Consider the following 18,032-nt stretch of genomic DNA (forward strand, 5'->3'; position numbering starts at 1 on the left):
TCCTTAGTAACTGGTAGAGTAACCGTCTGGGTAACAGTTCACCAGTAGAAGTAACAATAATATACATATTAATCTATGAATAACAAGTAATACTTACAGATGAAAGCCTTTCCATTAACTGTTCATCTGCAGTATGTGAGTGATTTTTTTGTACCCTTGTACTATCACTAGAATCACCTTCTTCTTCTGTGGTACGTCCTGAGCTAAAGGATGGACTAGAACTTTGCCGACTACTTTTATAGACAGAAAAATCAGTATATTTTCTTCTTCTACTACTTCTTGAATTTCTCCTCTCTATTAAAGCACTGCATAATGTTTTTTCACCAGAATCACTTTCAGAATCAGTAAGATTTACCTGACATCCTATACTTCTTTGAGATCTATAATGAATTTTAGAATCTCTAATCCAGTTGATATTATCTGTTAATTTTTTGTCTTCAATAAGTGAAGATGATGAGCTAAATGCACTACGAAACCAATCTAGTTTTTTAACAGGTGGAATGTCTTGAACTGACTGTGAATGAGTTAAACATTTTCGATGAGTGGATACATATGTGTCAAAGTGTTCATTCCTTAATCTGTTTAAACTCCGAGCAGTGCCAAGTCTGAGGCCTCCAGATGTTAAATTTCTCACACAATTTAATCCTTCAGAGAAGCCTCTCTTTAGGTGTTGAGGTGTAAGACGACACGCAATGTTCCTTTCTTGTGAATCACTTAATGGAGAAACTTTTTGTTGGACTTTAGAAGATGCCCAGTCATTCTGTGAAGAAAGAAATGTTGAGAATGTTTCAGTGTGAGATGTGGAGAATTCTGATGTCTTTAATGGTTCTACTAAGGAATGATGCCTACACAAAACTGGAATTTTTGATAAAGAAAAATCAGCTGAAGATTCTTTAGTTTCTTTCTCAGTGCAGAAATAGTGATATTCTGTTTTTGGTTGAAGTTGTTCTGTACTCTTATCGATACCAGGATTCATTTCATCTTTTATCATCTCTAATGAAGCATTTCTCATATCACTGACAGCTACCTTATCTGTCACATATACTTTATCACAGTCTATACATTGTTCAAAGCAGGTTTCCTAAAAAGAAAATTAAAAACAATATATATAGTGATGCAATACATTTCTAGAGATATACAATCTGACTAAAATTTATAATGTAGCTAAAGTAAACAAAATAAAAAAGTTCAATACATATGCAATACAAAAAAAAAAAAAAAACAGTCCAGTGAATAATTACATAAACAACAATAAACACTTATTGTGATATCTGCATTTACTGTGGTTTTTCTATTGAAATATATTTTAAAACAGACTCAATTAATGCAACCATTTAATTTGTCTTGTTTCTTACACTTCTAGCATTTGTATACAAACACAGCAGTTTATTCCTAGATCTACAGCTAATTCCACTGATATCACTTATTTCATGTGACTTCTCTATGCTTAACTTGAGCCATTTCTTTTTTGTCTTGCACACCTTTCTGTCTGTCTTGCACACCTGTTCTTTCATTCTCTATACTCATGCCATTCACTTCTTCATTCATAACCAACTCTTCAATCTCACCTATCTTACTCTCCTGTTCTTCCACATTGCTTTCCACTTGATCAGATTCATTCTCTGCATTCACTTCTCTACCTTCCAGCAGCAGTCTCTCTGTATATCATATTGGAGGCATTGTATTACAGGAGGTGAGAGATCTTGCAATATTGGTAGATACAGAATTGAAATTCAAAGGATATATTGCAAAAGTGATAAAAACAGCACAAAGAAATGTCACTATATGAAGAAGAACATTCACAAGTAGAGATAAAGATGTGGTTATTCCAGTGTACAGACTTTGATTAGACCACATCCAGACTACTATGCACTGATTTGGTCACCTGTATTTTTGAGCAGAAGTAAGCTCTGAAGATTTGTAATCTGGATTACAAAAGCAGGATCAGGTTTATGGAATATGGACTATAAAGATAGGGTGAGTGAATGTAATTTGCAGTCTGGTACATAGCAGAGGAAGAAGGTGATATGACTGAGACATAAATGGTTAAGAGGATCTTATCAGATAGATATCCAGGATATTTTTCAAAGGGTTGAAGGAGAATAAGGAATAGAGACAAGCGGGCATTTGTGGAAACTGTATAAGAGTGTGGTGCATAAGAGAGTGAGGCATGACTTTTTCTGCACTGAGAGTGGTTGATGAATGAAATGCTTTACCGAATGAGGCAGTAAGTGCACAAACATTGAATCAATTTCATTGTTTTTGCACTTCAATGTTTTTAATGTAAAACTTCTTGTAAGTTTTACATTAGGAAAATTACATAATATGAAGAAATAAAAAGAATTCAGCTAGATTGGATTGCTTTTGACAAACTGGAAAAAAAAATCCCTATGTAAAAAAAGCCAAACTTTTCAATTAATGTGTTGCCTGATTATGATGTATGGATGAGAGACAAGGTCAATAACAATACAGATAATTGAAAGAGAAAAAAAATGGAGAGAGGCATGTTGAACATCAGACTACAAGATATTACTTTATCTTGTAGTCTGATGTTCTTGAGTGTAATTACTTTATTCTTTACTTAGAATGAAAATATAAGAGGGGGAAAAATGTTGGATACAGAAGAATAGATTTTAAAATTAAAATGCAAGCAGACAGAATATATTGCATGGATGAAAGTAATTGATGGATCCTGTGGCAGCTATATTAAGGAAGATGAATGTCTGGATGACTAGAGAGAAGACAGAAGGGTAACCATGTGGCAATGATAGACGAATGCTGGAACTGGACAGAGACAAAGGCCTTCAACAGACAAAGATGGAAACAAATGGGGAAACTTATAACCAAAAAGGGCTAAGGAAGATGTTATCCATTCCTCCTAACACACACGTGAAGCATTCAGTTGTAATATGAATTATTGTATTATCCAAAAAATTTATGACCAAAAGCTCAGTTTTCAATCATTCCTACATTTGAGATTTTCTGCCTATATTATCTTGTTCCGAGACTACTAGCAATAATCTGTGTGTGTGTGATATTTTTCCACATACAATACTCATGTGTTAGCGAGTCTACAACTTCTATGTTGGATTAGTCTGCATTGTAGTTGAGGCATCTAAGACTATGAAGTTGTCAGTATGCATGTATTCTCCTGTTTCATATTACAACTGAATGTTTCATGTATGTGTTAGGAGGGATGGATAACATCTTCCGTAGCCCTTTTTGGTTATAAGTTTTCTCCCATTTGTCTCCATCTTTCTCTGTTGACGGCCTTTGTCTCTGTCCAGTTCCAGCATTCACCTATCATTGCCACATGGTCACTTTTTTGTCTTCTCTCTAGTCATCCACACATTCGTGTGATAAAAAAATCTTTCTGTCTAAATATGAGACTGGCTAAGTTATTTTCAGTTGAGCAGCCCAAAGATTCCTCATGTTTTATATGGGATGTGAACTCATGTGTTTCCAACCAAAATGGCACATCCTCTTTACTGCATTATAGAAACACTCATGTACAGGATTAATATGCATAAAATGATTTATTAATTATCGAAACTTCAAATGCCCAAACCTTTAATCAATTGACTCTTGAATGATTTAGTGTGGCAAGTGATTTCTGGAAGGGTACTGTGTAACTAATTTCAGTTAACCAACCTTTCAATTACCTGACTAGAAAATTGCTTTCCCTGTATAGTTGGATAACAGAGGGCTTACTGTATGTAATATTCCAAGGAATGTATCTGGAGTACTTGGAAGATGTGAAATTGAAATTCTAATTATAAAATCTGAAGTTACATCACATTTAAAACCACTAAAGTTTGATTTATTTATTTCAAGTACTTTTATTTTAGTGAATCACACACGTGCGCGCGCACGCACACACGCAGAGAGAGAGAGAATTTTAACCTACAGAAGAAGAGGGAGATGACTGTTCTATTCCTGGAACGATCGCATATTCTGTCATTTCTACATCGAGAGATGGAGGTAAACTTTTATTATGGGATTTTTCCACATTTGCCTCTGGAATTTTCGTAATCTCACTATGAGTAATGGTTTCTGTAGGAGCATCTTCTGCAAAACCACTGCTGTCTGAGTGTGGACTTTCTACTCTAGTTAAATTACCTGATTGAAGCAAAAAATAACATTATTGAAAAGTTAATAAATATATATTTAAAAAAATTCATTTTAAGAATACTTATAAGAGTTAAAATTATCAGATAATTGCTAATTATTTAACCAATATTTAAATATTTCAAGTATAAATTCCACAATGTATAAAATCTGCTCAGTGTTAGTACATGCGTGTACATATCATTTTGGGATCCCCAATGATGGCAATGTAATCCAAAATACAGGAAAGTATTAATTAGTTGTTATAATTAATATTTAGTATATATTATGTCCTGAAAAATAATAGTTATAAATATCCAACATATAAGCCTCTCTACCAGAATTGTTAAGAAATTATGAGAAAATTGATGGTTTCATATCAGTTGCCTTAGTATCCCATAATACCAAGCAAACATCTTTTTGGGTGTGTACAATACTATGCATTATGGAAAGGGTCACTACCCAGACTGGTTTCAACCATTACTGAAGTTTCATCAGTGAGACCAGATTCAGAAGAGATATCAATAACATCACATCATAAAATAAATATTAAACAGAATGTGCATTCATGTTGTTTTCAATCCGAACAAATTTTGGGATACTTTTCTGCATATTTGAGTATGAGATGTATTTTTGTTTTTATTCAACACAAAATACAAGACTCATCTTCTTGAATGGCAGGCAGTGTCAAGTAGAGTGATTTGGGCAAATATCAGAATGGGGAACTGGACAATGAGACTTATTCATAAATCACATCATAAAATAAATATTAAACAGAATGTCACATCATAAAATAAATATTAAACAGAATGTGCATTCATCCTGTTTTCAATCCGAACAAATTTTGGGATACTTTTCTCCATATTTGTGTATGAGATGTATTTTTGTATTTATTCAACACAAAATACAAGACTCATCTTCTTGAATGGCAGGCAGTGTCAAGTAGAGTGTTTTGGGCAAATATCAGAATGGGGAACTGGACAATGAGACTTATTTGTGCCTATGGTCCCACAGAAGGCTCTACTAAGGTAGAAGTGGAGGAATTTTTTGTGGCTTTAGAAAAAGCAACTGACACAATGAAAAAGGAAAAGTTGGTCCTTGTTAGGGATCTAAATAGCACAGTAGGAAATGATTGTGAGACATACAAAAATATTTTGGGAAAATTTTGAGAAAAGAGCAAAGCTAATAATAATGGCAAATATCTGTTGGATTTCTGCTCAGGACATGGACTGGTTATTACTAACACCATGTTCCAACATAAAAATGTGCACAAATTCACATGGAGAGAAGAGGCAAGGAATAAGAAAAATCTCATTGATTATGTTATTGTTGATAGTGATGTTTTCTCCCTAGTGCAGGACACTAGAGTGTACAGAGGATTTGAAATTGGAAGTGATCACTATTTAATCTTGAGCAGGATAAAATTGAATTTCATATTGAAAAGAATAACACGTAAGAAAGTTTTAAAGTGAATAAAAGTTGAGCAGCTCTCAGATGTGAATTGTAGACTAAAATACACAAACATTATTGAAGAAAAAATGAAAGAGTTTGAGAACAGGAATCAAACCTTGGAGATTCAGTGGCAAACTCTGAAAGAAACATTGATTGATTCTGCTAGAGAGGCATATGGTAAGGTTCTCTGCAAGGATAAAAAAATCAGAACTACCTGGTGGACACAGGAATTTAAAGAGGCAGTGAAGGAAAAGAAGAAAGCATATCAAAAGTTCCTGTCAAATAAGTCAGCTTGTTCTCTTAGAGAATACAGAGACAAATGCAAAAATGCTAAACACTATGTAAAACTAGCTAAACAAAAGTCATAGGAGGACTTTGGCAAGAATATAGAAAATAAATATCAAGCAGGTGGCAAAATATTCTGGAGGTTTTTGAAGAAGCTTAGGAATGGAGGAAAGAGTGCTGTAAAAGGAGTTAGAGATGATAAAGGTGACATGAAAACCAGAGAAAAAGATATCCTTGAAGTATAGAGTAATTACTTTGAAAAACAGCTAAATGAAACAAGCAGTGATGACAGCACAGTGGTAAAAAACACTGACCAGGCATGCAGTCAGGAATACATATCCATACTTGAAGTAGAAAAAGCCATCAAAGGCTTGAAATGTGGAAAGGTAGTAGGAGTAGATGATATTCGACCAGAAATGCTGAAGTATGGTGGTATAAGAGTCTTACAGTGGCTGCACTGCATAGTTCAGAAAACCTGGACAGACGGACGAATTCCCGAGGATTGGAGTAGAGCTCTCATGGTACCCATATATAAAAAGGGAAATAAAACTGAATGTGAGAATTATAGAGGTATTTCCCTACTGAGTGTTCCTGGCAAGATCTATGCAAGTATACTTGAGAAACGGTTGAAAAGAATTGTGGAAGAAAAGCTTGGTGAAGAACAAGCTGGATTCAGGCCAAATAGAGGCTGTCAGGATCAGATTTTCACTTTACGACAAATAGTCGAGAAATCATGAGAATATAACAAAGATCTGTATTTAAGTTTTGTCGATTTGGAAAAGGCATATGACAAGGTGCCAAGAGAGAAGCTATTCAATACGCTACAGTTATATGGTGTCAATGGAGCATTATATCAAGCAATACTTAGTCTTTATTTGAGTTGTAAGTCAGCAGTTAGAATTGAAGGAAGTACAGGAAGATGGTTTAATGTTAAATCTGGTGTGAGACAAGGATGTACATTATCCCCTCTGTTATTCATTATCTATATGGATCACATTATGAAGGAAAGTGGTATTAAACATGATATCAAAATTGGAGATGTTAATGTCAGCTCTTTGCTTTATGCGGATGATGTTATACTTCTAAATAAATCTGCTACAAGTCTGCAAGATTCTCTGACTAAATTGAATAGCTGTTGTAATAGATATGGTATGAAGGTCAGCAATAAAATGACAAAGACAATAAAAATAGGCAGAATCATTGAAAATGTCAACTGTGTTGTGAATGGAGAACCTGTGGAACAAGTCCAACATTTCAGCTACTTAGGCATGATTTTTAGTGAAGATGGTAAATTAAATATAGAAATAGACAACAGAATCAGCAAAGCTGGTATGGTAGGAAGTCAATTGAATAGATTCATATGGAATAAGAGAGAAATTAGTCAGAACACTAAATTAGCTGTATACAAGACAGTGTTCAAACCAGTTTTAACTTATGGATCTGAGAGCTGTGTCAGAAGTAAAACACTTGACCAAAGACTAGAGACCGCAGATATGAGAGTCCTGAGAAAGATTATAGGCGTGAACAGATGACATCAATGGCAATATCATATTAAAAACGAGGATATTAGGAAAGAACTTGACATTGTCAACATCCAAGAATGCGTTAGCAGAGCTAATCTCAGGTGGTATGGTCACTTAAACAGAATGGGCGAAGAAAGATTAGCAAAATAAGTGTTCTCTGCCAGGTTGGCAGGAATACGACCCAGAGGAAGACCAAGATATAGGTGGATTGATATGGTACAAAGTGCCTTAGACGATAGAAATATAAGATCTGATAATGTTGAAGCCTTGACAAGTAACAGACTGATTTGGAGGAAAATTGTAGATAGGAAGTTAGTAATGATGTAAGTTTTTTCATGTAGTACTATCATATCCTGTACACCCCTTGAGGGTACATGGCAGGAATTTGATGATGATGATGAATTTTTGTTTCCAGTTAGTCAGAGAGAAAGAACATATTCATCAACTTTTCAGCTAATCTTATGCAAGACACAAGATTAATCATACAGGGTGGAAATAGGTTGCATTCAGAAAGAGTACATATAGCATGTGTGCTTTTCCCATTTTGGGACTTTGGAACATCTGAACAACTTTTATTATGAAAAATGAATTTTAAGTGATTCAATATAACTTTCTGAGGTGAATTATTTACCTCGTTATCACATTTACACAAAAAAAGAGGAAAGTGATGCTGGTGAGTGTTTCAAACAAAAGCAAAACTAGTGAATCTAAAATGTTTATGGATTTGAATATGAAACTTCATATCACTGAAGATATGGCTGCTTTGTATGCAAATTTAACATTTCTTTTTTGTTTAAGTTTGTTATAATTTTCATATTCGTAAATAAAATGCACTAGATAGCTTTGTTTATAAGCATTTCATTATTTTTTGTTTCAAGGAAATTTCCAAAAATATTTTATTTAATGTTTGTTAAATTAAAAAAATTAAAGTGTAATTTATAGATAATTTTTTGTATATATATTTTCTTGACAAAGATCAAGGGCAGCACTATTTTTATTTATTTATCAAAACACCATCTGTACATCTTTATAGCAGCAACATAAACAATTCAGATAATTTTATTTTACTGGAGAAAAAAATAAAAATGGTCTTCACTGTTTGGCAGTCATAACATTAACTTACTGTGACATTTTTTGGTCCCAATTTATCACTAAGTTTATACCCACTATACATTAATACTGTAGGTGAGGTAAGGGTTTTTTAAAATTGTTTTAAAGAGATTGATTCTCCAGCATCATGTTGTTTAAGTTAATTAACAACACAGACTGCATAATAACTAAAAATATTTAATTGCTAAATTTGCTTATCAACTATTATCTTTAAGGAGAATGGCATTCACTGCCATTCTTTTAGAAGATGAAATCCCCCATTATAATCCCCAGAAAGAGCAAACTAATTTCCCCATTTGCTCTCTCCTGGTTCTGATAATGGGGAGATTTCATCTTCTAAAAGAATTATTATTATTTTATTATTATTATTACGGGTATCTCCATGGAGTCAGTAGACTCATCGCGGGAGACCCAATCTAGCAAAACAATATCTGTCATATCTCTTCTTGAATTCATTTACAGACGAAGAGCTCACAACTAAGTCAGGCAATGAATTCCACTCATTCACCACCCTCCAGGCAAAAAACCTTGTTCTGACACCTTTGTTAACCACACTCTTCTTTAATTTCCAGAGATGACCTCTTGTTCTTCCATCACTTTCACACAGCTGAAACATTTCCCCTGCATCAATCCTATAAAAACCTTTTAGTAATTTGAATGTTTCTATCATATCCCCTCTTCTCCGCCTATCAACCAATCTCTGCAATCCACAAGCTCTCAATCTATCAATGTAGGGAGCATTTTTTATATCACTCACCAACTTGGTCACTCTTCTCTGAACCCTCTCCACAGCCTCCTCATCTCCAAGGAATCCAGGTGACCAGACCTGAGCACAGTAATCCAAATGTGGAAATATGAATGCTTTATAAAGGGGAATAATAACCTCTTTATCTCTGGATGTCAGTGTGTTCCTCAACAACCAAGTAATCCTATGTGCAATCTTGGACACCTTAGCAATGTGTCCTCTAAACTTCATCTCCCTATCTACCAATACCCCTAAGTCCCTAGCCTCATCAATCTCTTGGAGTACCTTTCCATCGATGTAGTACACAGCTGGTAATCTTTTAATCCCAAAATGCATGACTTTACACTTTTCCACATTGAACTGACATCCATTTTCTTTTGCCCATTTTACCAGCTTATTTAAATCCTCCTGCAAACTTTCAACATCAGCTTGATTTTTTATTGCACTACACAACTTTGCATCATCAGCAAACAACTGAATATCTCCCTTTAAGCCATTTCCTATATCATTTATATACAAATTAAACAACATTGGCCCAAGCACAGAGCCCTGAGGCACACCACTGGTCACCTGCCTCATTCTGGACTCGGCTCCTCCATACACCACCTTATGGTATCTCTCCCTGAGCCATTCTCCTATCCATATCACCAATTTAATATCCATTCCCATCTGCTCCAATTTGCGTAACAGTGTTCTATGGGGTATCCTGTCAAAAGCCTTAGCAAAATCCAGAAGTACCACTGTGTAGCCAGTTCCTTTGTCCAACTCAGATGTTATTCTATTATGAATAGTTAATAGATTGCTAAGGCAGGATCTACCCTTAACAAAACCATGTTGGCCTCTATAGAGTATCATATCCTGATCCACCCATTCTTGAATTTTGTCTTTAACCAACTTTTCCAATACTTTTACCACTACTCCTGAGATGGTGATTGGTCTGTAATTCAATACCGCAGTTTTAGAGCCACCCTTATGCAAAGGAACCACTTTGCCTAACTTCCACTCCCTAGGGACCATACCAGAGTTCAAACTTAAGTTAAATATCCAGGTGAGAGGGGTTGACAATTCATTTGCACATTCACGCAACACCCGAGCTGATATTCCATCTAAGCCTACCGCAGTGTTTGCATTTAAGTTTTGCAATATATTTAATACCTCTGATTCTTTAGCTTCAATTCTCACATTAGGTATTGCTGTAGGTATAGAGATATCCTCACTTGGGTGATAGACTTTTGAAAAGTGATCACTCAGTAACTCGACTATTACATCTGATTTTGTCACTTCAATACCATCAGCACCCACTAAGGTTATCCTTCCGAAGTCATTCTTCCTCTTACTTGCCACATAGCGGAAGAACTCTTTGGGATTACCCTTGATCTCTTTGGCTAAGGTCTTCTCATAATCTGATTTAGCTTTTCTTACTATGCTGGTAACCTTCCTAGCTTGAGCCTTGTACTGCTCATGGGTGTCCTGATCGCCTTTCTCCTTGTAAATTCTCCATAACATTTTCTTTTTTTGCAGTTCAAGCTTGATACTACTGCTCATCCATCTAATGCCTGCCTTGTTTGACCTCCTAACCATGGGGACACAATCTGATATTGCTTTCCTCAGATACCCGCTGATTTTATCCCAAGCACTGCTAACATCTTTCCCTTGCAATATGTTCTGCCATGGGATGGCTGCAAGCTCACTCCGAAGCTTGTTATAATTGCCTAACCTGTAGTTCCGTACATACCCTTCTTAATAGAAAAATCCACAGATTTTGCAACCTCCCAAGTCAATACCACATGATCGCTTTCACCAACTGGAGGTAACGAGGACACCTTACTTATGCATATAACCTCTGAACCAATAACCAGGTCCAACACTCTCACACCATGTGTCCCTTCAGTTACGTGCCGTTTCAAGTAATTATCTCGTAGAAGATGTATGAATTCCATTTCCTTTTTGCTACGTGATATTTCCTCCTTCCAATTGATATCACCGTAATTAAAATCCCCCATAATAATCACCAAGCCTTCACTCATTGCACTAAGTTGCTGATGCATGAATTCAATATCTCCCCCCGTACTCCCTGGCCTATAGCAGCATCCAACTGTATATTTGGTTGCGTTGGTCACTATGTCATTCTCCTAAATGTGCAGTAATGGTGGATAAGCAAATTTATCAATTAAATATTTTTAGTTGTTATGTAGTCTACGTTGTTAATTTCCTTAAACAACGCGATGCTGGAGAATCAACTTATAAGCCTAAACACCAGGATTACATGATAGTAGACCCTGTATTTATATATCTGACTCACAAACAAAAGGTTGCAGGATCTATAGCACATCACTGCAAAGTGTGAGTATACTATCAGTGGAAACTTCCTATTGTTGTAAGCAGTGTAGCAAATTTTCAGCAGCAAGAAGAGAAAAATACCAAAACTAAATCTTTATGATCATTACAATCACTACATTATAATCACTACAGAAAATGCAGGCTATGTATTTGATATCCTTCATACAGTAAGATGAAGAAAAACCACTAACATAAAAAGATGTTAATTCAGCAGAAGGACTTTCAGGGAAAAAAAAAAAGGATGAAAGAGAATTCTAGAATTAATGTCTGACAGAACATGTCTAATTACAATTTGGCTGAAAAATACCTCCAAAGATGTGAAGACTGTTATTCTCTGCCAGAAACAACAATAAAACTGGCTGCTCTTGACTGCACCTAGGAGGTGCAGTTAGGATATTATTGATAGCTTACATATTTCTCTCTCAGCATTGTGTGCCTTTGATCACATCATGCTTGCTTTACAGTTTAGAAAACCTCAGTAACTTAGCCTCTATATACAAGTATCCCAGTCATGAAGACACTTCACGTGAAAACTTTGTTTGCTTATACTTGGATAAATTATTAAATCAAGAATATAATTTCTTGGCATCTTTAATTTTTAGCTAGTCTAGTTAACTAAGTGGTTAGCTTAGTTTCTCGTTGGTGGAATGTTTGTTTCTTGAATGAAATTAATGAGTTTTTAGCACATGATGATGTATCCTACATATTGTTAATGTAATTACAGGCTGCAGCAATATATTATTATTTTTGTGGATTTTCAGCAATTCACATATACAGGGATATAATTTTATATGCTCTTTTGAATGGACTAAGTTAGTGTGTGTGTGTGTTTTTTCTTAATAATTTAATGACTTCATTGAGGAAGTAATTGTATTTCTACTGTTAAATGATATGTAATACGGTTCTCTTCCATCCATCTATTCACATTGAACATCATCAGATGCCATATGTCACAGATGCTTGGTGATGTACCATACCAGTCATCACCAGGTGGTTCTGTTGTATGCTTTTCTGAAATGGAGTGACTGATCTTCAGAAGATGCGCCACTCCAGACACCATCCATCCATCCATCTCATTCATGGTCTACCTTTTTCTTTTTTCCAGGAACTTTATCTTCTATTAGTGTTTTGGAAGTTCTCCTTCCATCTTTTTAATCTGTCCAAAGTATTTCAACTTTCTTCCATCAATATCCTTAAGGAGCCTTAAAGTTCTGTGAATCCTTTCTAGCACTATTTCTTTGTCTGCCTTTCAGTATATGATATCCTCAACAGCCTTCTATGTATCATCACGTCTCAAAGGCAACTATCCTTTTCCTCTCAGACTTCTTTAGGTTCCAAGTCTCACATCCATAAATTGCTGTTGGGAAAACCCAGATGAGTCTTTGACTACATGAGGTCTTGGGGTAATAATAATAATAAAAAAACAAATGCATTCAAAATCATCAACTTTGTTCCCATGGAGATAGATCCATCTTTCCAGATTTTAGACAAGTCTCTGACTATTGTTTTAGTCATTTCTAATCTTCTTTTGAACAGCAATTCTTCACATTGATAATGGATTCCAGGTACTCAAACTTCCTCAATTCTTTCTCTATTAAGGTACATTTGTTTCTCAGGAGCATCCCTATCTGTATTTCCTTTGAGAACCATAATCTTTGTCTTGCTAGGATTGAGATGAGGTCCCCTGTTCTTACTGATCTCATTAATTTTGTCAAAATTTGTTCTAGTTCTTTCTTGTCATTATAAAGGAGTACTGTATCATTAGCATATCTTAGATTATTGATCAATCTACCACTTATCCTAATTCCTGTCTTAAGCTCATCCACTGCTACATGCATGATGTCCTCAGTATAAATACTAAACAGATGAGGAGAAAGTATGCATCCTTGCCTGACTCCCTTTCCAACCTGAAGCCAATCAGCTAATCCAACACCTGTTCTTACTGTGACTTCTTGCTCACTTTTTCTTCAATACACAATCAACCTGACTGACTGTGTATTGAGGAAAACTCATTATTTTCATTACTTCCCATAGTTTCACATGCTGATCACAATCAAAAGCTTTCGAGTAGTGTATGAAACACATTACCATAGGGAGTCTAAATTCTTATTGTTCTCTTAGAACAGTGCTTCCCAAACTTCTGGATGTCAGGGCCCCCTTTGCAAAAATTAAAATATTTCACGGTCCCCCTCGAAAAAAAATCGTAATAGAGAGATATATTATTATAATATTTATTGTATTTATATTCAATACAAAACATACACAGTGAATATTGCAAAAATCAAATGCATGTATTACATTTTTTGCCTCTTACCGTTTGGTTCTGAAGACGATGCAGGCTGTTCTGGTAAAATATGAAATACTGTCCTTTTTTTTTTTTTTTTTTGAATCTGTTTCTGCTTCTTCTGATTGTTCGCGGGATTTTTTTTTTTTATTTTTTTTTATCAGCCACTTATCCATCTCAGGGTTAAATTTTTTAACGTAGAATAGATCAAATAATATCACCACTTACCGATACTGGCACACCACAGACTGATAACATGAAATTAGTGAATATTACCTGAATAAGGGAATCCCCAGACCAGGAACATTTTTCTCTTTTGTGACTTTTCTCCCTTTACGGTAATTAAGCCTAACGCGAAACAGATGCCAAAGGCAGGTTATTAAAACGTGCATATGATTGGTGTGGTATTAACAAAAGATCGCGCAACCGAAAGATAAAAGCATAGCTGACAATTGAGTTGAAATGCTAACTCTCTTCAACCGAATTCCATATGTGAAACTCCCATAACATTCATTATATATATATATATATATATATATATATATATATATATATATATATATATATATATATTATTTAGTTTTAACACTTTTATGAATTTCAACACGTTCGGTTGAATTTTATTGCTGCCTTGGGAAATCGAACTCACATCTAATTAATAACAATAGTTTTTAGTTAGATACTGTGTTTGTCCATGCAACATATGGTTTTGTTTCAGTCTATACAGCATAGTTTCTGTATGAGGGGACATGCGATTCATTAATTAGTGTGTTTTTATCCCAGTTGTCTCTAATTGCACTATTTGTTGAGAAATATATTACACAGACTCCTCATACCTTATTCACTGGCATAATAAAAGTACTTGTTTTTATTGCCTATGCAGTATAGCAGTTGTTAGGGAGGGGTGTTGTTTACCACTGCAAGCGAGTTACTATCTCCCCACATGAACTTGTTTAAGCTTTTTTTCATTTGTGAAGTATATGCGAAAACTTTTATTGGTAACAGAAAACTAGCTCGGATGACAGTGATAATATAAAACGAGTTTTGATATGTATATAAAGTCAATATCAACGGTCTCTGATTACGAACGCGTGATGAAAGGGTCAGGAAGATTTGGAGCTTTCCTGGAGAGCATTCGAAGTAAATACAATTAACCACTGCTTTGAAATGAAACATATGAATAAGCAATATTTACTAATATTCATTAAGCACCGAAATACGCAGGAAGCAAAGTTTGTGAACCAACACTAATGTGTGAATTTTTGCATTAAAATATAAAAAATAACAAAAAAGAAATAATAAATAATAAAAGTTAAATACATTTCTTTTAAAATAAAAAAAATCTACTTGGTCTTAAAACATTTTAAATTTGTTTTCATTATTTCACGGCCCCCCTCAACAAAACCTACAGCCCCCAAGGGGGACGCGGCCCACAGTTTGGGAAGCGCTGTCTTAGAAGAGTTAATTTTTTGTTAAGTCAGAAGTTTCCCTTAAGAGCTCTCATTATAACTGTTTTCTTATTCTTCCAGAGATCAGTTAATGATTCCATGTTCTTCCATGATAAGATTATGCCTAGAATGTTAAGCTATTGTTAAGATATGGGCCATATCCAGGTAAACATTGCTGCTACATCATGCCATAGCCTGGGAATTGCATATACTCTAAAGAACTCTCCTTATTTAAACCAATTTGGCTGCAAATAACTGGGAGATTGTCATACTCCACTGAAAACAAAAATCAAACTGACTTTGGGTGAGCATGAATAGAAATCTGAAGTTTAGGGAATATAAAGCAAAAGTGGTGAAGATCACTGAAAGTGCTACTGCAATACTCAGAAGCATGTTGCCTAGCAGGAGATAAGGGTGAGGTAGTCATAGTATCTAAACTGCTGTGCTCAGAGCAGGCTACCAAGATTTGAAAAGAACGAAAAATCTTCAGAGAGGATGCAAAGCTGGATAACAAAAATGACATCAGACCATGGCACACTGATTATAATGTTAGAGCACATAATCAGCAGTTTGGTAGCTAAGAGACAAAGAGGTAATATTGCTAAGACATTTAAGCTGTTTGGTGGAGTTTAATAGATTAAAGTTACACAAGGGAGCAGTAAGTAAGAGTGAGAAGCATCTCTCTCCCACAGAGTGGTAAATGCATGAGAATATTGAGAGTGCAGAGAGTAAATGAGTTATGGTGTGGTCTAGTAGATTTTGTGGTGTCTAAAGCTCTTGGCAATGTCTTCAATACTCAACTGAAGTCATGAATAACAATACTGGCTTCTCCCTGGATGCACCTAGAAGGTACAGCCAACAGAACACTGGCTTAAACATTGAATTTTTATTCATTTCTGTACAATAATGCAAAAATGATTACCTTGGTAATGCTGTAACATTGAGAATACTTCAGTAACTAAAAGAATATTAGTATTAAAATATCTGCTTAGTTTATCTGTTGTCTTATGAAAAATCTTCAAAGTAACACATGATTTGATTTTCATTGTTATGGACTTAAACATCCAGAGTAGACTATTCTCTGAGAGTAAAGCAATGATTTTAATATTAATATCCAGTATACTACTTTATGTTTATTATGATTCAAAAAACTATAAACTGCTAGATTGTTAAAAAATAAAATAAATGCCAGTAAACTAATATACCCTATATATATCAGGGGTGGCCACAACGTGGCTCATGAGCCGCATGCGGCTCTTCACGATCTAACTGGAAAAAATAAATAAAAAGAAAAGAGGATACAACAAAAAAGAGAGAAAAACAGGTTTAATAAAAATTACTACAATAAAAAAAGTTTAATTCGAAACACATTAAATGACGTTTACTTTGAACAATTAGAATAATTTTAAAGCTGAAACACAATAATTTTAGTTACTTATTTACTAGTAGATTCACCTTCCTTGTATCCATTTTTCTTAGTAAGCTACTTAAAATCAGGTATGGAATTAGTCAAAGCAGTTCTTACAAGCTTGTTACAATCTCGGCATGCATACACTCATTTACTTCCATACCATCGCACTGGTCAAAGGTTGCGACACTTCTAAGTCTTACTGGAATTATTTCAACTCCAAAAGGATGCGCAGTTGGCTACTCCTGCTATATATTTTTAAATGATGTCTTGCTACTAGTATCATAAATATTAAAAATATCAATCAACTAAATTTAAATATAATTTACCTGCACAAGAGTTTACTGAAGTGGCATGAGAAACTTCACCATCTGTACATTCTGCAGGAGAAAGCTATGAAATACAGAGGTATAACAGTAAGTATGCTTCAGAAAGCTTCAATCAAATTTTCATTAATATACATTATTATATCACATTTCAAAGAATAATGATAAGAGTACACAGAATGGTAGGAAATTTATTACATGAATGAAATTCTTCAAATAACTGGGTTTGGAAGGGAGAAAAAATCCTAAAACAGGAGTGCTTTTATATATATATCATTTAGCAGAACATAACATATCAGGAATATAAAGGATATTATAAAGATCCCAGACATTCGTTATGAACTATATAAAAAAAAATAGTAAATAGAACCAATATTGAGAAGCTTATATATGCATTTAAAATATTTCCTGCAAAAGTCTAACACAGTTATTCAGATTAAGGGGATACAGATGACAGTGGAAATTATAGAGGAATCTTTCCTATTCCTTCTTGCTTTAAACTTAAGTAACAGAGTCGCACTTTAGTATGCAGACTTCTGAAACCACATCGAGAGAATAGGGTGATTAATCCTTATTCCTAGATGATCTTTGGTTCTGTATACTACATTGTAGTCCTTTGGACAGTTTGCCTTTCTTTGTGGGATGAAAAACCTGTGTTTCCAGAAGAGAAAAACTCTCCCACCTCCATATGAGACTGGCTAACTCACCTTCAGGTGAAAAGTCCTGATAATGGTTCACTGCAATCGAGATGGGATTTGAACTCAGGTTTTTTTTCAACTAAAGACCAACACTGACACTAAATGAACTAGAGACTCTATTATAAAGGACTAGCTTGAATACAGGTTACAAAATATATAGTAAAACTTTGAAATACTTAAAACTACTGCAAAAAATCTATTGTCAGAAGAACAAAGTGGTTTTAGACATGGAAGATCATGTAAAGATATAAGATATTTATCATTATTATCATCATCTTCAGACCTCCAAAGAGTCAAAGACTCATT

At 34.6% G+C, this 18,032-nt stretch overlaps 1 protein-coding gene across 1 annotated transcript in view; it reads right to left on the reverse strand.

Annotated features, from left to right (window-relative positions):
- The window catches only part of olf186-M (Ki-ras-induced actin-interacting protein-IP3R-interacting domain olf186-M), a 238,910-nt gene that overhangs the window by 106,107 nt on the left and 114,771 nt on the right, over positions 1-18,032 (reverse strand). The window contains exons 5-7 of the mRNA XM_090402727.1: positions 17,032-17,095; positions 3,908-4,119; positions 98-1,081 (exon numbers count right to left, since the gene is read on the reverse strand). Coding sequence (XP_090258853.1) covers positions 98-1,081; positions 3,908-4,119; positions 17,032-17,095 — 1,260 coding nt within the window. The remainder of the gene's footprint in view (positions 1-97; positions 1,082-3,907; positions 4,120-17,031; positions 17,096-18,032) is intronic.

This window comes from Typopeltis vanoorti, chromosome 2, assembly GCF_054136105.1.
Source record: "Typopeltis vanoorti isolate ZY-2024b chromosome 2, IOZ_Tvanoo_1.0, whole genome shotgun sequence".
NCBI classification, from domain to species: domain Eukaryota; kingdom Metazoa; phylum Arthropoda; class Arachnida; order Uropygi; family Thelyphonidae; genus Typopeltis; species Typopeltis vanoorti.